The 20,279-nt window shown below is 41.5% G+C and overlaps 1 protein-coding gene across 5 annotated transcripts in view; it reads right to left on the reverse strand.

Annotated features, from left to right (window-relative positions):
- The window catches only part of GRIA3 (glutamate ionotropic receptor AMPA type subunit 3), a 288,759-nt gene that overhangs the window by 65,789 nt on the left and 202,691 nt on the right, over positions 1-20,279 (reverse strand). For all 5 annotated transcript variants that reach the window (XM_013061246.2, XM_013061244.2, XM_013061245.2 and 2 more), the window contains 4 exons: positions 17,767-17,871; positions 16,772-16,879; positions 14,772-14,978; positions 1,860-2,236 (listed from right to left, as the gene is read on the reverse strand). In XM_013061246.2, coding sequence (XP_012916700.1) covers positions 1,860-2,236; positions 14,772-14,978; positions 16,772-16,879; positions 17,767-17,871 — 797 coding nt within the window. The remainder of the gene's footprint in view (positions 1-1,859; positions 2,237-14,771; positions 14,979-16,771; positions 16,880-17,766; positions 17,872-20,279) is intronic.

Raw genomic sequence — 20,279 nt, forward strand, 5'->3', positions numbered from 1 at the left:
ATTCAATAAATAGAATCATATAATACGTGTCCTCTTGTGTCTGGCTTCTTTCATGCAGCATCATGTTTTCAAAGTTCATCCATGTCACAGCATATCAGTAGCTTGTTCTTTTTAATTGCCAAGTAGTATTCCATTGGATGGATATGCCAATTGTGTTCATCCATTCACTTGTTGATGGACATGTGGGTTGTTTCCACTTTTTGGTTTTTATAAAGCTCCTATGAAAATTTATTAAGTCTTTGTGTGGATATAGATTTTCTTTTCAGTAAATAAGTGGAATTGACGTGTCATCTTACAAGTTTTTCTCTGACTATAAGAGACTGCGGGGCGCCTGGGTGGCTCAGTGGGTTAAGCCGCTGCCTTCGGCTCAGGTCGTGGTCTCGGGGTCCTGGGATCGAGGCCCGCATCGGGCTCTCTGCTCAGCGGGGAGCCTGCTTCCCTCTCTCTCTCTCTGCCTGCCTCTCCATCTACTTGTGATTTCTCTCTGTCAAATAAATAAATAAAATCTTAAAAAAAAAAAAAAAAAAAAAAAAAAAAAAAAGAGACTGCGGAACTGTGTTCCTATTTCACGGTAGCATTTTGCATTCGCACTACTAATGGATGAGAGCTATAGTCATTCTGCATCCTCACCACCACTTGGTACTGTCTTTTCTATTACAGCCATTCTAGAGGATATATAGAGGTATCTCACTGTGCTTTTATTTTATTTTAATTTTCATTTTTAAAGATTTTATTTATCTATTTGAAAGAGAGAGACAGTGAGAGAGGGAATACAAGCAGGGGGAGTGGGAGAGAGAGAGAGGCAGGCTTCCTGCTGAGCAGGGAGCCTGATGTGGGGCTCGATCCTTAACTGACTAAGCCACCCAGGCACCCATGTCATTGTGATTTAAATTTGCTTTCCCCTAATGACTAATGATGCTGAGCATCTTTACATGTGATTATTAGCCATTTCTATATTTTCTTTGGGGAAAAGTCTATTCAAATATTTTGTCCATCTTAAAAATTGGGTTGTCTTTTTTATATTGAGTTGCAAGATATCCTTATATATTCTGGATATAAGTCTTTTATCAGAGGTAAATTTGCTAATATTTTGATTTGCTAATATTTTCTGTCAGTCTGTGGCTTGTCTTTTCATTTTCTTAATGAGGTCCTTTGATATGTGAAAGTTTTGAATTTTAATGAAGTAAAAAAATGGATTGTTCTTTTTTTATGTTTTGAAAACTCTTTGTCCAATCCAAGATCATAGAGACTTCCCCTTAAGTTCTCCTTTTTTTGACTCTTATGTTTTCATTTTAGTACCTTTATACTTTTATACTTTCAGTACATTTTAGCTTTAGTTATAAAACTTGGGCTAGATGTTACAATGAATAGTTTTAGGTAGTCTAAGAGTGAAATGAAAAAGGCAGGACACTGAAAGGGGAAAGTGGGAGGGCTTTTAAGAAGAGTTCTATATTCTTTCAAATTTTTTCTGGATCCCATCTCTAGACAAATGAGAAAATGTTTTTAGCTCACTTAAGGAGGAAACCATACTTGATTGATCTGATCAAGATGTAGTATTAGTCTTATCTGAATAATATTAATATTAGCTGATAGTGTTGCCTTTATCCAGAGTCTAAGTATTTGCTGTAATATATATAAATACACAATACCATAGAAATGCATGAAGGACATTCACAACACCAACCAATAGCACACTCACTTTGGATGCAAGCAAACAAAATGGCTTGATGATATATTTGTCATTGGATGGAATGTTAAGTGAAAGAAACCTGGACTCGAGATGGGTGAATACCAGATGTACATGAATGGGTCATGGCCACAGAATGCAAGGAGGCATTGGGTATGACATGGAAACAAACCTTGGAGAAATATCACATCCTTGCTGCATAAAGGCACCCAAGGAAAACCAAAGACTGTTAAATATTCCAAATTCATTTGGAGGGTCAGGAGGGCTTTGCGGATCACGAGGTTCTTCATTGTTATCTTCCAAGTGCCATTCATAGGGGCTGAATCTGCTGACTAGGAAAAGAACTACGCTGACTCCAATGTAAGCAAAGACGATGCACATCCAGATTTCATAAGCCAAGGGATCCAGAAATGAGAATACGCCTGGTTTTGACTTCTGAGGCTTCTTTATCATGATGGAGATGCCCAGGCTCATAAACGGCTTTGAGAAATCTATGACTTCTTCACGGACCAAGGTTATAGTGAGTGGAGCAACAGCTATATCAGCCCTCTGGAAAAAAAAAATGGACTTTTAGAGACAGTATTTCCACTAGTCATTTGCCACTTACTATACCTCTTTGGTGGAAATATAAACCCTCAGATCACTACAACCAATTAATTTGTCAATGCTTTGGTTAGAAAAGTAGTAGCATTCAATGGATTCTAAAAACACTCTAAATCGATGGTAAGTAAGAAAAGGACACCACTGGTCTTTTGTCCTTTGTGACCTATTGCCTTAGAGCAACTAACTCAATTTTTTTCTTAGAATTTTTTTTGGTGTCTTGCAAATAAACTTGTATTCCCTTGTGACAGATCACTGCTTCACTCTTTTTTTTTAAAAGTAAGTTCTACACTTAACGTGGGACTTGAACTCATTATCCTGAGATCAAGAGTCGCATGCTCTACCGACTGAGCCAGGCAGGTGCCCCAATTACTGCTTAACTACTGTTTTATTTTTTTTTCAAGACTTATTTACTTATTTGATAGAGAGAGAGGGAGGGATGGGAAGGGGAAGAAGGAGAGGGGGAGACAGAATCTCAAGCAGACTCTGTGCTGAGTGCAGAGCCAAAACACAGGGCTTGATTCCATGACCCCAAGATCATGACTTGAGCTGACGCTAAGACTCAGATGTTTAACCAACTAAGCCACTCAGGCACTCCAACTCTTGTGTTTTTTTTTTTTTTTAATTTCAATTTTCATCCCCTTATGTCTTAGCTTCCTCACATAACTGGGAGTTCTTGAGAGGCAAGGATATAGTCTAGACTCCTTATATGAGGCTCCCTCCCCACCATGAGGTGCAACATAGGACTATAGTCCTCAGTTTAATACTTGAGTGTTATTATTCTTGAATTTTTTTTTCAGAGAATGTATATTAAAACATAAAGTTCTTTAAAGGCAGGGACTCAATCTTCTGTTTTTTTCTTTTTTTAATTCTATCACTGCAGCACATCTTAAATAAAGAAACTATGGATGCCTAGAAAATAAGTTGTTGACTATTGAATATTAATCTATGCAAACATGAAAGAATTCTGCATGGGCAATAACAAGGGTTAAGCAGTTATTAGAATACATATTAATTTCTATAGGAAGCCATCATGTCTAGTGATAAATATCAGTGTAGCACTCATGAGTATTGGATCAATAAAGTAAATGTATCAGTGCTGCCCTGCATAATGGGCTCAGGCAAAGGTAGGCAAAGTTTTTATATGAATCCCATGAAATAAGGCACTAGGAATTTCTTTTCTTTCCAGCACGAGGAATTTCTGCACTTATTTCTTTGGTTCCTCTACAACAGTAGTAGGTTTAGTAGGCTTTAGTCTGGAGCCAGGCCTTAAAATACACACCCACTAAAGGGCTTCTAAGGAAAGCCTTTTGGATGGTATATCAGATAGGAAGTAAAAATACCAATTTTGAGGTGCTTGGGTGGCTAAGTTGGTGAAGTGCCTGACTCTTAGTTTTGGCTCTGGTCATGATCTCAGGGACATGCGACTGAATCCCGTCTTAGACTTCATGCTGGGTGTGGAGCCTGCTTAAGTTCCTCTCTCTGCCTCTCCCTCTGCCCCACCCTCACCCTGCTTGCTTGCACATGTGCACGCTCGCTATCTCAAAACAAAAAAACAAAAATAAAAAGACCAATCTTGATAATTTTTTTCCTACGTAAATAGAGTTATCCTCAATATCCTTACCAGTGAGGAGAGGTGGAGGAGTAATGAAGTCTGAGATAGAGGATGTTTTGAAAGAAATGTTTTACTACCCTGAGTCCCACGTGGTGACTCAAACTGATTAAAAACACGTCTTAATTAATTTTAAGGGAAATGCAGATAATAAATAGCCAGCTAACATTTAATCAATGATTATTCTGTGTGTAAGCACCTCATATATATTATCTTCTTCAATTCTCTTAGCAAATTTAAGGTTGGCCCATAATTATTCCAGTGTTAAAGTAGGAGAAACCGAAGCCTGGGATTAGAACCGTGGTCTTCACATTTCAGAACTCATGTGCTTTTTTTTCTTTCAGGTTTTTATTTAAATTCTTATTATTTAACATGTAGAATAATATTTGTTTCAAGTGTAGAATTTAGTGATTCATCCCTTCTATATAACACCCAGTGCTCGTTTCAAGTGCCCTCCTTAATGCCCATCACCCATTTAGTCCACCTCTACTCCAGCAACCCTCAGTTTGTTCTTTAGAGTTAAGAGTCTCTTATGGGGGACGCCTGGGTGGCTCGGTTGGTTAAGCAGCTGCCTTCGGCTCAGGTCATGATCCCGGCGTCCTGGGATCGAGTCCCACATTGGGCTCCTTGCTCAGCAGGGAGCCTGCTTCTCCCGCTGCCTCTGCCTGCCATTCTGTCTGCCTGTGCCCGATGCGGGGCTCGATCCCAGGACCCTGAGATCATGACCCGAGCCTAAGGCAGAGGCTTTAACCCACTGAACCACCCAGGCGCCCCTCCATTTGTTTTCTTTTCCTAATTTTTCCTTCTCAGCCTATCTCAATGGCTCTAATGTGTGGTTTGCTGGACCAGCAGCATCAGAGTCACCTGGGAACTTGTCAGAAATGTTAATTCTCAGGCCCCATCCCCGATGTATGGAATGAGAAACTCTGTGAGGGGATTCAGCTGGTCCCCCCCAGGTGATTCGAATGCTCACTGTCACTTGAGAACCATGAATTGATCTTACTCAAAATCTTACTCAGGTAATTCTGTTTACTGACAGCCTAAAATGAAACACAAAGCACTCCTCCCGCCTTCTTTGGATTCTGCTGTCCTCTTAACAATATGCATCTTTCTCTCTCACCAGTAATCTCCTTGAAAAAACTACACTTTTCCTATCTCTTGATTTTAACACCACTTTGTCTTTTTTTTTCAAAAAAAGATTTTATTTATTTATTTGTCAGAGAGTCAGAGCATGAAAGGGAAGGTCAGAGGGAGAAGCGGACAGACTCCTTGCTGAACAGGGAGCCCAATGAGGAACTCGAGTCCAGGACTCCCGGGATCATGACCTGAACCCAAGGCAATCAGTTAACCAACTGAGCCACCCAGGCGCTCACCACTTTGTCTTTATAAAACACCTGTGATCTACCTTCCATGCCCTCCAATTTACTGACATGGCTTCTTCAGTTATGTACTTGGTTACCACATCGAGTTCAAAGTCCTTCCCTCAGACCTCCCTGCTCATGTGACACCACTGGCCTTTTGCAGAAAGTAGCCTCTTTTCTTCGCTGACACTGAAGACTATGGCTTCTCCTCGTATCTCTCAGACGTTCCCTCTCTGGCTTTTCTTTCCAGTTCTGCTCTCTCAGCCAAGGTGTACTTCTGTAGTCTCAGAGTCTAGTCATGGGGCTTGGCTTAGGAGATAGTCAGTGAAGGTTTGTGGAGTAAGCAAGACCCCTTTAAGGACCTGTCCTTCACTTTCTCCCCTCAGTATTATTTTTGTCCCCTCGGTATTACTACCTATGGCTTCAACACTCCCTTCATTGCCACTAACTCCTGAATCACCAGTTCTGCATTTATAACTGGACAGAAGCCAAAGCCAAATTTTACCTATTTTACCTTTTGCCTGGGGCCAGACCTGATCTTAGAAACAAAATCTACTAAGGAGAATGGAATTGGCCGGAAAGCTGGTGGGGTTTTTTGTTTTTTGTTTTTTTGTTTTTTTTTGGCAGAAAGGGCCTGCATCAGTTAGAAAGAGGCTTGTCGTGCCAAAAGAATTCACAGATGAAGCCACCTTCTATCCTTGCCAATGTGTTTCTGCCTCCGTGCAAATGCCCCACTCATATCATTTCCCATTTGATCTCATTTGAGTTTAATTACTTAATTTAACTAGTTTTTTGATCATTTCGGTCTAAATAATTGATCGTTCTAAGAGAAATGGCCATTTCCTTGTTTTGGAAGGCATAAATAAGGGGCATTTGTCTGAGAAAATCACTTTGGATTGAATTTCGGGGAATTGGGCTCTTTTCAAGCAGGTAAAGAAAGGAGTCCGAGAATCTTGACACCCTTTAAGAGGGAAAAAAAACCACCTCAGCAACAAACACCCACCAGATGATAAGCACAGCTAAACACTAACAAGAGGTGGCTAGATAGAAAAGTGGAGCTTCTTGTCTGGTTCCCAGGAACACGCAGCAAAAGAACAGATTCCCCTGGGAAGCCATTCCTAGTATGAAGTACTTTTTTTTTTTAACAATTTCTTTTTTTTTTTAAATTTTATTTTTTTTAAATTTTTTATTTTTTATAAACATATATTTTTATCCCCAGGGGTACAGGTCTGTGAATCACCAGGTTTACACACTTCACAGCACTCACCAAAGCACATACCCTCCCCAATGTCCATAATCCCACCCCCTTCTCCCAACCCCCCTCCCCTCAGCAACCCTCAGTTTGTTTTGTGAGTACTTTTGAAGTCACATAAGACAACAGAAAGAACGTGCTCCCCTCAGGCACTTGCCTTTTTCCCTCAGTCTGGCTTTTTTTTTTTAAGGGTTTAGTTAATTAATTAATTAATTTTGGAGAGTAAGAACACACACATGTGAACAGGGGGAAAGCAAGAGGGAGAGAATCTCAAGTAGACTCCCTGCAGAGCCTGACCTCATGACCTTGAGGTCAAGACCAGAGCCGAAACCAAGAGTCGGACACTCAACTGACTGTGCCACTCAGGGACCCCAGAATTATTTCTTTTGAAGGAGCTTCTCCAAAGAAGGTGGAGTTCATCTGTTTTTTGGAGGGTGCTCCCTCAATGAAGAATAGCATTAAATCTGTGCGCGATTAAGCCTCATTGATATGGACCTGGTTCCAAAATGAGATTTCCCATGCTAAACTTAAAAAAAAGACCTATTACAGCTGGAAAAAGACAAAGGACTCGCAAAAAGCAGGTGGAAGAAGGCTCACCCAATAGAAGGGAAGGAGCTCCTGGTCAATCCACAAGGACAGGCACCTGGGTAGGGAACCTAGCAACCTCTCCCATCCCTTACATACCTGCCTGCTGGGACCAATACAGTAGGATTGTCCCATTCAGTTCAGAGGCAGACCCTCTGTCAGCACTTATCCCTTCATCTATATGAAAAGGATGTTATAATGGTCAATTATTTCAGAGCCCAAGATCTACCTGACATAATGTCTGTGGAGTAATCAACCTGAGTAGTAAGGGAAATGCAAGGAGTACATAACTAGTGTCAGTAAACACCCAGTTAGCTCTCCTGGAGTACATAACTAGTGTCAGTAAACACCCAGTTAGCTCTCCTGGAACAGCCGCAGAATGCAGAGGAGGGGAAGGTCATTCCCAAGGCACATGAAAGATTTAGGAGGCCAACACTGATGAAAAAGTGAGAAAAACAAATCCTCAGACAGCATTCCTTTCCTGGTCTCTGCTCCTTAGGAAGGCAGCTGTGCTGGGAGGGAGGGTTAGGAATGATGAGTGGAGCTAGAAAGCAGAAGGGAGGAAGTAAGGTGTTGACTCCCTAATGAAGTGCCTCTCAATTCTGGTGTCCTGAACAAGTCCCGGACTTCTGTCCTCAAGCTTCGGCCTCTGTTAGGAACAGCAGTAGGCAGGCCATTTTCACAAATCTAGGCTGGTAAGTTGGGTGGTATGAAGGTGCCTCAGGTAACAGATAAAAACCAGCAAATGGAAAGAGCTCAGGGTAAGAGTTTGCTAGTGCTTTTGCTTGCGTCTTGACTACTTAAAGCATTTTAATCAAGCAGCTTACGAGTGGCTGTGTGGGCTCAGTAAATATGCCAAATTAGGCTTGATTTTTCCACTCACCGGTGGAAAACCTGGAGGAACTGCATTATTAGAAGGGATTTAACTTGAGGGGATTTATAATCCTTTTCATAGGTGGGTTGGCAAAGTTGTAAATTTCACAAAACTTAAAAACCAAAAAACTCCTATGTGTAGGGATGATGCACTTTTGAGTTGGACAGGTATAAGACAGAAATGACACTTAATTTAAATGGCATTTAGGACTTTTTTTTTTTTTTTCTGAGGAATGCCTAGATGGCTTAGGCTGTTAGGCATCTGCCTTCAGCTCAGGTCATGATCCCAGGGTCCTGGAATCGAGTCTCGCATCGGGCTCCCTGCTCAGCAGGGAGCCTGCTTCTCCCTCTGCCTCTGCTGCTCCCCCTGCTTGTGTTTTCTCTCTGTGTCAAATAAATAAACAAATAAATAAATAAATAAATAAAATCTTAAAAAAAAAAGACTTTTTTTTTCCCAGCAGAAAGGCTTATGTTGTATCTTAAAATATTTTCACCTGATATAAAACTTATAACCAACCTAGAGATGACACATGAGCAGAAGCTTGTCAGCTGGCATTTAAAGCACTTTTTGAAAGCAAGAGAGAGGATGGGAGAGGGGAGTCAAGGTACTGGCGTGTAATGCATAAGATACATGTTGGGGTGCCTGCGTGGCACAGTCAGTTAAGTATCTGACTCTTGGTTTCAGCTCAGGTCATGATCTCAGGGTCCTGGGATCAAGGCCCACTTTGGGCTCCATGCTCAGCATGAAGCCTGCTTGAGATTCTCTCCCTCTCCTGCTCCCACTTGTGCTCTTTCTCTCAAATAAATAAATCTTACAGAAAGATACTATGCTAACCAAGAGAACAGGCAGGCACGACCCGATCCCTTATCCCTGTATTAATCATAAGGTTCTAGTAGCCTTTGGCAGATATTTCCTTTGGAAAGTTTAAATGTGTTGGAGAAAGGAGTGGGCATAATCAAGATAGACAATAGCTATATAATGAAGACAGGACTTAAACTGCTTTATTGGCTTTACTGTATGGGATATTTACTATTTGCCGTTGTTTAGATCTGGAAAGGGATGAAGTCTATTTGAATCTGTTCAACAACAAGCAGTGTCACAACGGGATCTCTTCGTCTGCTTAGCCAGAACACATGTTCCAGTCTAGATCTAGTGGTTAGGGCTCCTTGTCCTTGGGGAGCTGAGGGAGTTAAAGACAAAGTGAAGATAAGGGGGTATCCTGGGAGCTGCGTAAAGGTCTTGCGAGACTAAATTTGGTTGGTAATCTTTCCCCGCCCTCTCTGTTCAGAATGGCAGATGTCCATGCATCATTAATGCTCCTTCCTGGAGTTCATAAACATCATTTGAAATAGAGAAGCACTTTTATCAAACTATCAGCCCTTCTGCCAAAGCCTAGTGTAGAAGAGAAGAGAATATTTGGTGTCTGTTACTGCACCTTTGCTTCTCTGCCTTTTAGCGGGAAGGACAGATCGACTTTCTGTCTTTCTTAATGGAAAATGAATCTATCTTAGGATAGTGACAACTTAAGAGATAATTTCTTCTAGGTAGAGAAATGTCAGTGTGAATAGCATCTATAAAATTGCCATTTGTCCTGGAAGTGTGAAGGAGTCTGAGGTTGCCCAGGGGATGTGACCTGGTATCAACAATCCTCCAGCCCCATCTCCATCCCCAAGCTCTTTGATCTCTTCTAAGGCAGAGGTACCAATGTGGGCAGTGGTTTGGACTTTCCCAAGGCAACTCTCTCCCTCCCGTCTTTATCTTTAGTTCTAAGTGCTGGGAACATAAGGAACACAGCAGCTGCCTGCTGGCAGGTGACCTTTTGTCAATTAGGACCTCAATTTCTTTCTAGCTCTTTTCTCGACTCTTTTTCTGTTAGATCAGAGAAGGGCAGAAATCCCCAGCTGTTGACTTTGGGTTTTCAAATATTTCAAGCGATAACCAAGGATGTGCATTACATTATTCTAGAGGCCACAGATAAACGCAATGTGTAACTTGGATGGAAAAACTCATAATCCAACTAGACTGCAAGCCCCTTGAAGTCAGGCAGGGATTTCATATCTGATACAAAACCAATCTTCCTGCAATTTGACAAGCTTAGTAAACTGAGCCGGTGTGACCCGGTGGATAGAGCACTGGGCCAGGAGTCATGAAACTGGAGTTATAGTCTAAGCTCTGCCAAGCTGTGTGAATTTGTGACCTTGTCACAATCTCTGCCACCATTCCTGTCATCCCTGTCTTATATCAGGCCTTGCCTGGTTTACCCAAATGGCAGTTCTACTGGCCAATCCTGGCTGATCCCCACATTTATCTGCAAAATGGATGAAATGGTACGCTAAAAGATGTCTAAGAGCCATGTTAGCAACAGAATGTTTTTAAATGTCCTCTTAAAACACATGCTATTTTGGAGCCATAAAAACTTGTGGTCTGTAAGCCATTTAAGCTGGGGACAATTACCATGTGGTGATGTTATAGACATCCAGCTCAAAATCAAAACCTCTAAAAGCAGGTGGACAGTTTCAAGTCCATAATGTTCTGAAGGGCTTATATAATGGGGCACATTGTGTCCTACTGACGTTTGTTTCAAAAATAGCCTTCTTAGCAATACAAGGTGCCCTAAACATCAACCTTGATTTGGTTTTCTTTAGAGGGAAAAGAAAACTTTTTAGAAATCATCTGAAAAGAGGCTGATTGGCTTCTTTCTTCCTGAACAAATTTAATTCATTTTGACTCTTTCTTGAGACTTTATGGTGGATACTGAAATCTTTGCAAAGCTTTTCTCATCTCTGCCTTTCTTCACTTTTTTCCTTCTCTGACATGTTTTACATGCTAAAGGCATAAGAGAAAATTCCTATCTGTGTAGCTTTCATGTTCATTGCAAGAGAAAGTTCCCCTCAACACCCTGTTTGTTTAGGTAGGCTCCAGACCCAGCGCAGAGCCCAATGTGGGGCTGAAGTCATGACCCTGAGCTCAAGACCTGAGCTGAGATCAAGAGTCGTCAAATGTCCAACCGACTGAGCCACCCAGGTGCCCCACTTGCCTTTTTTTTTCTTTTTAAAAGATTTTTATTTATTTGTTTGACAGAGATCACAAGTAGGCAGAGAGACAGGCAGAGAGAGAGGAAGGGAAGCAGGCTCCCGCTGAGCAGAGAGCCCGATGCAGGACTCGATCCCAGGACCCTGAGATCATGACCCGAGCCTAAGGCAGAGGTTTTAACCCACTGAGCCACCCAGGCACCCCACCTTTTTTATTTTTTTTTCTTAAGCAACTTGAAAACTACAAGAGGCCAGGCCTGCCAGATATGAATGCCTGTGTTTTCACTTCTCTCCCTCTCTATCATTGAAAGAAAAGTGTAAAACTTTCCAATGCTGAACGATTAATTCTTTCAAATGAAAATGAGTACACATTTAGATTTTGAGATCATCTTCTCTAACAGAGAGAGGTCTTATCCAAGCATGACAAGAACCTCCATTTTTCATAGCCACAAGTTTTAGGGGGAAGTGGAATTCAGCAGTTGGTTTATTGTCAGTTCCCTGGAAGTACCTTGTGTTTTAATCCCAGAAAGCATCAGAAACTTGTTCCAGGTCAGATGAGGGCAGACGACATTTCTTTACAAGACTTCCCTGGCTATTGCTTTTGTCTTTAGTAGAAAGAACTAGAGGGAAAAGGTGGGAAGGCTCCTTCAGAATTTTTACCTATTTAGCAGAAATGAGCTGGTTTCTAAATAACTAAACAAGTTTCTCAAGCTTTCTCACTCACACGTATTGTAAAGAGGGAGAGAATGTGGTGATTAGATGGGCACAGTACAGAGGACATGCTAGAAGAGAAACCAAAACCTGGTGAGAAAGCTAGGTCTTTGTCTGAGCTGTGTTAGGAAATCTGTCTTGCTCTATATCACTGGGTGTAGGGTCTTGCTCGATGCCAGGAGGGCACAGAGCTATTTATAGAATGTGACAAGATTTCTTCTGAGACACTAGAAAGCTCTGGCTACTGAGTCACAGTGGGCTGGTAGAGCTCATGTCAGTTACTCTAGGCCAGTAGAAATTGACACCTGAAGTCTTTGCTGTGCTTCTGTGGCCAATCTTCTCTCCAGAAAAGCAGAAGCACCAAGAGCTTTTCAACAAGTTTTAGCTATCTTTTAGGTTGGTATGGGTCTGAAGTAACATGTTAGCTGTCAGGCAGTCTAGGGCAGACTTCATAGTCAGAGACTGGGCTCAAATCATCATGTCACTACAAGCTGTTTGGTCTTGACATAAAACCACCTCTCTAGGCTTCAGTGTTTTCATCTGTAGAATGATGTTAATAAGATGGCACCTCCCTTGGAGGTATCTTGTGAGGATTGAGTTGCATAATGCCTATAAAGCACTTAGCACAGTGTTCGGCAACCAGGAAATAAGTAACAAATGGTACTACTAATAAAAATGAATTAATAATGGCAATGATAATAATAAATAATGGTAATGATATAAGATTACCTCCTACCATGAGCTAAATTAAATGAACATTGGCTGAGCATTACTGCAAGCTAGGCATTCATTTGTTAGAGCAAAAGTGAGTATATACTATGGACCCTGTAGTGGGCCATGTGCGGTGTACAACTGTGAGCAAGACAGGACTTCTTAGAGCCTGAGTTTTGGGTAGATGAAGAGTAGAAAAGAAGAGAAGTCTTGATCACCAACTCAGAAAGAGGTTAGAGCTATGTCAAGACGGTTCAGAGCCTCTCAGCATTCTTAGAAAGCATGACAGGTGCTCTGCCCCTCATTTAGTCCCCTGTCTCTGGCATTGGAATTTCTTCTCTTTCTCATAATGGAGTTCACTTGATTCTCATCTGAAACTCAGCCCTGCCCCAGTTCCCAGGGCCAAACTTGACTGACTATGGGAGATAATTGGCTCCAGCCCCACTGCTGGGGGCTCAGGTTCAAATTGCCTTGCTGCTTGTCTGACTGGAGGACAGTGCCCTAGTTTTGATACTTGAGGTCCAGTCTCATTTTAAGCCTTAATTCCTTTTCTGTGCCTTTATTTTTAGAAATGAGCTTCTGCCTTTGTGCTTGTTCCTGAGGACCTGTTCCAAAAACTTAGTGACCCAGTACTATCTTCGGAGGGGAGAGCTGTACCTTATTCTGGCTGCTTCCCATCTCAAGCACCGGAGTTCTTATTGGACAGCACCTCTGTCCAATAGATAACTTGGATGTTTGCTTCTGGCCAACTTCCTCTCAGTATATGCATCCCCTATATTCCTCAGTCTTCTCTAACCTCTTGTCTAGACTGGAGCCAGTCATTGCTAGTAATCCTTATCTGTCAGAAAGCAAACCTCTGCAGAGCAGACTTGCGATGAGCACCAGGTGATGTGTGGAAGTGTTGAATCATTGTGTTGTGCACCTGAAACTAATATAATGCTGTATGTTAATGACACTGGGATGAAAATAAAAAGCAGAGGGAACTGACCCTCAGCTGCCACCACCTACACTTGGGTGAGTTTTCTAATGACTGGTTCACCCAGTGGGCAGTTCTTATGCCCAGTTCTGCTTGACTCTGTAGGCCTTACTGGGTGGCCCATGATCTGACATTCCCAATCAGGGGCCCAAACCTTTTCAAGTGCCGCTGCAGAGCTCTGAGGATACTGCTGTACCCCTTTTGAAAGCCTTCATTATCAGTATAATTCTTCTGTGCTTGGCCCATGGGCAAGCCCTTGGCAGAGCAATTCTGTTCATTTATTAATTCATTCAACAATTATTTGATGAACCTCCATTCTGTGCTGTGGTCTGGGATATTGAAATAAATCAGATACGGCTTCTGTGCCCAAGGAGTTTATAGTCCAGTTGGGGCAGCTGAACCCATGTATATGGATTGTATATGGATCCCGTGTGTATGGATCCAATGTATATGGATCATTATAATACCAGTTCAAGATTACCACAAGAAAAGCAAAAAGTAGGGACACCTAACCAGACTGCAGGTGGGTAAATGGGATTAGGGAAGGCCTCCTGAAAATGCTGTCACCTGTGCTCTAGAAGACTGTAAAGTGAGCTTAGCTGACAGACTGAGGCAAGATACTTCCGGGGATGCTCTAAGTGGCAGGTGGACACCTTCAGGGAACAGCACATACTTCTTAGTAGCTGGAACACTACGTATGAAGAGGGGAAGAATCCAAGACAAATCTAGAGAGGTAGGCAAGTGCTGGATTATGAAGCGTGTTGTTTGTCATGCTCAGGGATTTGAATTTTATCCTGATTTTTCAAGTGGGAAATTATAATGATGTGGAGATCTGATTTGCCAGGGTAAGCATGGAGGCAGGGAAATCAGTTAAATGACCAAGAAGTAGTAAGAACCTTAATGGAAATGATGAGGGTGGGAATGAAAAATGTGTCTGGATTTGAGAGATATGAATGGATAGAGAGAGTAGAATGGATAGGACATAGTCACTGCCTAGAGATGAGGGAGCAATGAGCAGAGATGACAAGGTCACTTAGGCAGACTTGTTGAGGCAATGAGGTGGGTGGTGACTTTGCTGCCTGACATAGGGAATACAGAAGGAACAGATTTTCAGTAGACGGCAGGCTGCATTTAATGTTGCAAAATAAATTTCCCCGATCTTACTTTGCTTTTGGCAAAATAATCCTGTTGCCCAAAGGATGCTATTGACAGCCTACCTTTACAGAAGTCAATTGGAGAAGAAAAAAAAATTTTTTTTACAGACCACACAGAAACTATACAATTGGATAAGTACTGCACTTGAAAATCAAGTCTATCTTTGTTAAGTGGAAATCACAGAAGTAAATGAAAATAGAGTTGAAGAAACTTACCCCATAGACAAGTTCCCCAACCATGCCATTCCATATTTTTGTCTCTGGATCTCTTGCACCATATTTCCCATCACCGACAATGGACAATTTATATTTGATCCTTACATGTTTGGCTATCTCATAGGCTAAGTCAACACAATAGCCTTCATATCTTTCATTTCCTTCCAGTTGTTCATGGTTCTTCTTATACATGACATATGGTGATTCCTTTGGGACCAGAGGAAGATGGAAGGATTACTCCCATACATTTTTCTAAGAGATGACACATGTCATAATCAAAATTTCCCCCCATAGCTGTTGAGCTTTGATGTGTGAAAAGAGCCTTTAAAAAAATGTTTGCTTAAGAAGCAGAAGAACCTCAATCACCTGACTATTCGCTGTGCTATATTTTCCTTGGAGTCCTTAATTGAGAATTTAAAGACGGAGAGAAGGATTTAAATTCTTTTTGAGGGTTTGAAAGCAGGACCAGTTTCCACCTGTAAAGGAGTCTTAGTCAAACTGGGCAGAGGTATTTCCCTTACGTGAAGGTGAACTGCCTTTGACTTCTCAGGATTTATCACAGCCATCCCAGGCAAGACTTCAAAAAGCACTGCGATCTTTGTGAGGTCAGAGTCTGTGGCTTATTTGTTTTTAGAACTTTATATTTTTACCTAGTGCATTACCCAGGACAAAGTGTGTATTTGACATGTCTGTTTAAATGAAAGGTAAACTTCAGTTGAATCTTCATGCAATTATTCACAACCTCAGACCTAGTGGTATACTCATTTTCCCCCGCTGGTTTGTACTTCACCCAGTAAGGACATCCTAGATTTAGAAAAGCAAGCTGAGGATTTTAGAGGGGAGGGGGTAGGGGATGCGTGAGCCTGGTGGTAGGCATCAAGGAGGGCATGTATTACAGGGAGCATTGGGTGTTAGATGTAAACAAATCTTGGAACACTACATCAAAAACCAATGATGTATGGTGACTAACAACACAATAAAAAAAGAAAAAAAATAAAAAAAAAAGAAAAACAATTTAAATCTAAATGAGAATACTATCTCACATTTCAACTGTGCTTTGAATTTTGCTGAAAAGCTTTCGTGAATTTTGCCTTGAAATGGTCTTATGACCATATTACACCCATTTTATAAACTAAAAGAAACATGACATGAGGCTCAGAGAAGTTATGACTTGCACAGTTAAACATAGGTTAGTGGTAGACCTAATATTAGAACCCTGATCTATTCTCTCTTTCACATAACGCTGTCTTGCCCACAATGAAACATCAGCCCTGCACTGTGTGTGTTGGGGGACAAGGAGGAGAATGATATGTGGAACTCTCCCAAATTCCTATTCTTTTTCTTTTTTCTTTCTTTTCTTTTCTTTTTTTTTTTTTTTAAAGATTTTATTTATTTGTCAGAGAGGAAGAGCACAAACAGAGAGAACAGCAGGCAGAGGGAGAGGCAGGCTCCCTGCTGAGCAAGGAGCCCGATGTGTTATTCGATTCCAGGACCCTGGGATCATGACCTGAGCTGAAGGCAGACGCTTAACTGACTGAGCCACCCAGGCTTCCCTCTTTTTAGTTTTAAAAATGATATTCTGGGGCGCCTGGGTGGCTCAGTTGGTTAAGCATCTGACTCTTGGTTTTGGCTCAGGTCATGATCTCAAGGTCCTGGTGTTCAGCTCCCTGTTGGGCTGCGCACTCAGTGTGGAGTCTGCTTGAGATCCTTTCCCTCTCCTTCTCCCTTCCCCTCACTCGTGCTCACTCACGTGCATGCTCTTCCTCTAAAATAAATAAATAAGTACAATTGAAAAAATGATTTTCTAAAAAAATAATAAATTAAAAAAAAATGATGCTCTGTTCATGATGATGGCAAGATACTTCAGGAGGTTCCTAAGCTGACCTATCGGATGTTTTCATGACTCAAAATTGATGTCTTTTTACCTGGTTGAATAATGCTTTTCAGAAAGCAGAAATCTTGCTGTACAGAAAGCCCACCCTTCTTCTCTCCATACTTACCAGAATGGTAGTCACTACAATGGTCCGGTTCTCTGCGGATGCACTGTCATTGCTGATTTGTTGATCTGAGAAAGGCACAAATCTTTCGTACTCATTCCAGTAGCCAGCCTAAAAAGAGCAGACATTTGACCTGGTTTTGCCTGTTTTTCACTCAGAGGGTACCGCATGAAATCCAAATGCTGTTGTGGAATAACACTTCCTTTTTAGTTGCTGGAGCTTTCCAAGGATTGATGCCCTGTCTCTCTTTGTCTTGCCACCCCCACAAGGACCCCAGTCCTGAAACACACCTTCATCCCCGGGGGTTCCCATCCATACCTCACCTTTACTGGTATTTTGTAAAATAACTTAGCCCACTATAGGATGGTCACCCCCACCAGCCCAACTCATATAGCAGCAAAGTGCTTTGTTCTGAACTGTAGGAAGGCTAGCATGTGAGGGGGGGAAAATAAGTAGTGTCCTTGGAAATGACACAGTCTATTTTATGTTCTGAGATTTTATCACATGACTATGAAATCCTCATTTCATGCCTAACTTAACTATTCGGATGGCAGAAGCAAAGCAGTCATTATTCAATTTGGCTGTAAAGAAAGGTACTTTGTCTAGTTTTCCTTTGGAGGATGAGGGGCAAAGTGGAGAGGTACTTACTTTCTAATTCTTTTGCTTAAACTCTATATACCTTGGCAGCTTGTTTAAATAACAACATACTGTAAAATTTGTGATTCCTTCCCTCTATGGTTGGAAGCTGTTAATAACTCTTGAATCTACCACTTTTATAGGACCAGCCTCAGAGGGAAATGCTCCTTTCAAAATGTGTAGATGAAACACTTTGATTGCAAAGCAACTCCACATCATGTCTACGCAGTTCACTAACAGAAAGGCAAAAATGAAGTGTGGGAATTTGCTTTGTGTGTCTTTCCTAACACTTGCTCTCTTGCCTTGGAGTGCTGTCACCTTCTGAAAGACTTTTTCTTTGGACATCTGTTTTGGTTACTTACTTTTCGAGAGCCAGAGACTTTCATCTCGTACACATCAATGGTGTAATTTGTCCTGCGTCCGTAAGTGTCAAACTGGATGTTTCCAGTCATTCCTTGTACTTGCACCTAGTAGAAAGGGAAAATGTAGAAAATTTAAATAGCACCACATTATTGCCTTCTGGGTCTCTGAGATGAAGTCCACTGACACATCTTAGAACCATAGAGAACTTTTATCTTGAGTAGTTCAGCTAAATCCACCGTATCAAGTCTAAACAGATCATCATTTCTTCCCCAGTGTTTTCTAGGTGTGCCTTTTAGTTGTGAAGCTTTTGAGTGGGTGATAGGCAGTTACCTGTATGATACAATGAAGGCCCTACCACCACTTTTTCAAGGATCTGAAATTTCTATCATTAGTCTCTTCTTAAGGGAGTAGGCTGAAGGATATTCCTTTTTTTTTTTTTTTTAAAGATTTTATTTATTTGAGAGAGAGCACAAGCAGGGGAAGGGGCAGGGGAAGAGGGAAAAGCAGACTTTCTGCTGAGCAGGGAGCCCTACATGGGGCTCAATCCCAGGATGACCTGAGTTGAAGGCAGATGCTTACCTGACTGAGCCACCCTGGTGCCCCAGGGTATTCTTAACTAGCATAATGTTTTCTTCTAAACTATGAGTTCCATGAGGGCTGTGGCTGTGTCTTATCTTAACACTTCCAAAATCACATAAACTGATTTCAATACTAAGGGCTCTGGAGCTCCTAGATTCGCATTCTAGCTTTATCACTTACTAACTCTATGACGTTCAATTCTTATTGATTTTAATATCTATATTAATATCTATATCTAATTATAATTAATATCTAGAATAATTAATATATAATAACTATATGCCTAATATCTATAATAATTTTTGTTGATTGCAATGAATTTAGTTCAGTTTCTTGAGAGTGTTCCACATTTAACAGCTATCATAGTTGCAGTTACGAAGTTTTCCTCTTATTTAACTTATATCTGGCTACAAACAGGTAGCAGCAAGCGAGGCCCTGGAGGAATAAACCACACACAGATGAAATTTTGTAAGTCTAAGAAATCAGGGGTATGTAGTACTAGATAAGAAAGAAGTACTAGAAGAGCCTGGACACTGATTTGGGATGCCAACTACAGATTCATGTAGACCACAATTTTTCTTTGTCCCGGTATATGAATTAGTAAAGGGCCATCTGCCAGGTGGAGAGATTTCCTTACCAATTATTTTACAATGAATTTGTTTCAAATAAAGAATATCTGTCTCATTTTCCTAGGATGAAAGGCTAGAATACTTACTACTTCTAGAAAGTGACAAGCTACTAAACAAGTCAGAAGTGGTAATGGGCTTGCGTTGCAGGAGAGGGAATTGATGTCAAATATTAGGGAGCATTTTGTGAAAGGGAAAGGGGCTTGTTCACCACCAATAGGAAAATGAAATTCCTGTTGAAAGAGAAAGGCTCCAGTGTGACATCCTGAGGACAAGATGACTGTCCTACTGACCCAACAAACCAAAGTACTCCTGTCATCTCAGGCTTCCAGAGAAAGGCGATATCACACTTCTGGTCAAAGCAAAGGTCCTTTGTTGAGATAGAACTTACTTAGCCTTCCTGGTTCGTACTGGGATGCATGAAGGGTTCTTTACACTCTACTGTGAGAATTGAGTTCTAGGACAGGGACACTGGCGTAAGAACTTTTTAAGGAACTCCTTCTTTACTGAAGTAGCAAAGGCTTCAAGTCTCATTAAAAATGGCATATTTCTGGGGGTGTCTGGGTGGCTCAGTTGGTTAAGTGTCTGCCTTTGGTTCAGGTCATGAACTTAGGATCCTGAGATTGAGCCCTATGTCAGGGTCCCTGCTCAGAGGGGAGGCTGTTTGTCCCTCTGCCCTGCCCCTCCCCCTGGCTTGTGTTCTCTCTCGCTTTCTCTCTCTCTTAAATAAACGGATAAAGCCTTTTTTTTTTTTTAAGAGAATGGCATATTTCTAAAGAGCTAGCATTTTAGGACATAATAGACAAACTGGACAACAGTCTAGTTATGTCCAGGAGATACGTGACTCCAGGATTAAAACTTGTGGTGAGCAGAAATAGGAACGGACTACCGCTCAGAGGGAAGTCTATTTTCGCTGACGTAAATCTCAGTTACTGTTTCCCATCATCCCATCTGGGATCCCTTCTTTAATCACCCCTCATCCCCCTCCCCCACCCTCTACCCCAATCTGTATTAGGTGATTCTCCTCTGGTTCCCATAGCACGCTCTGGAGAGCCTAACCACCATACCATTTTAATCATCTCTGTATTTCCATCTCCCTTACTAGATGAGGAGCATCTCGAGATGAGAGACATTCTTTTCCCGAGTTCTCAGCAACTGCAATACAGAGACTGGAATAGAGCAAGTGCTTAATTATCATTTACTGAACAAAAGGACAAAGTTTTGATGACCTAGAATTGTGCTGTATTTCAGTTGCTCAGGCTGATAATTCTGCTATCCATAGACTGTAAGGAGGAGGATCACCCAAT

Source organism: Mustela putorius, unplaced genomic scaffold (assembly GCF_011764305.1).
Source record: "Mustela putorius furo isolate JIRA1106 unplaced genomic scaffold, ASM1176430v1.1 tig00003901_pilon_pilon_pilon, whole genome shotgun sequence".
Classification (NCBI taxonomy): Eukaryota; Metazoa; Chordata; class Mammalia; order Carnivora; family Mustelidae; genus Mustela; species Mustela putorius.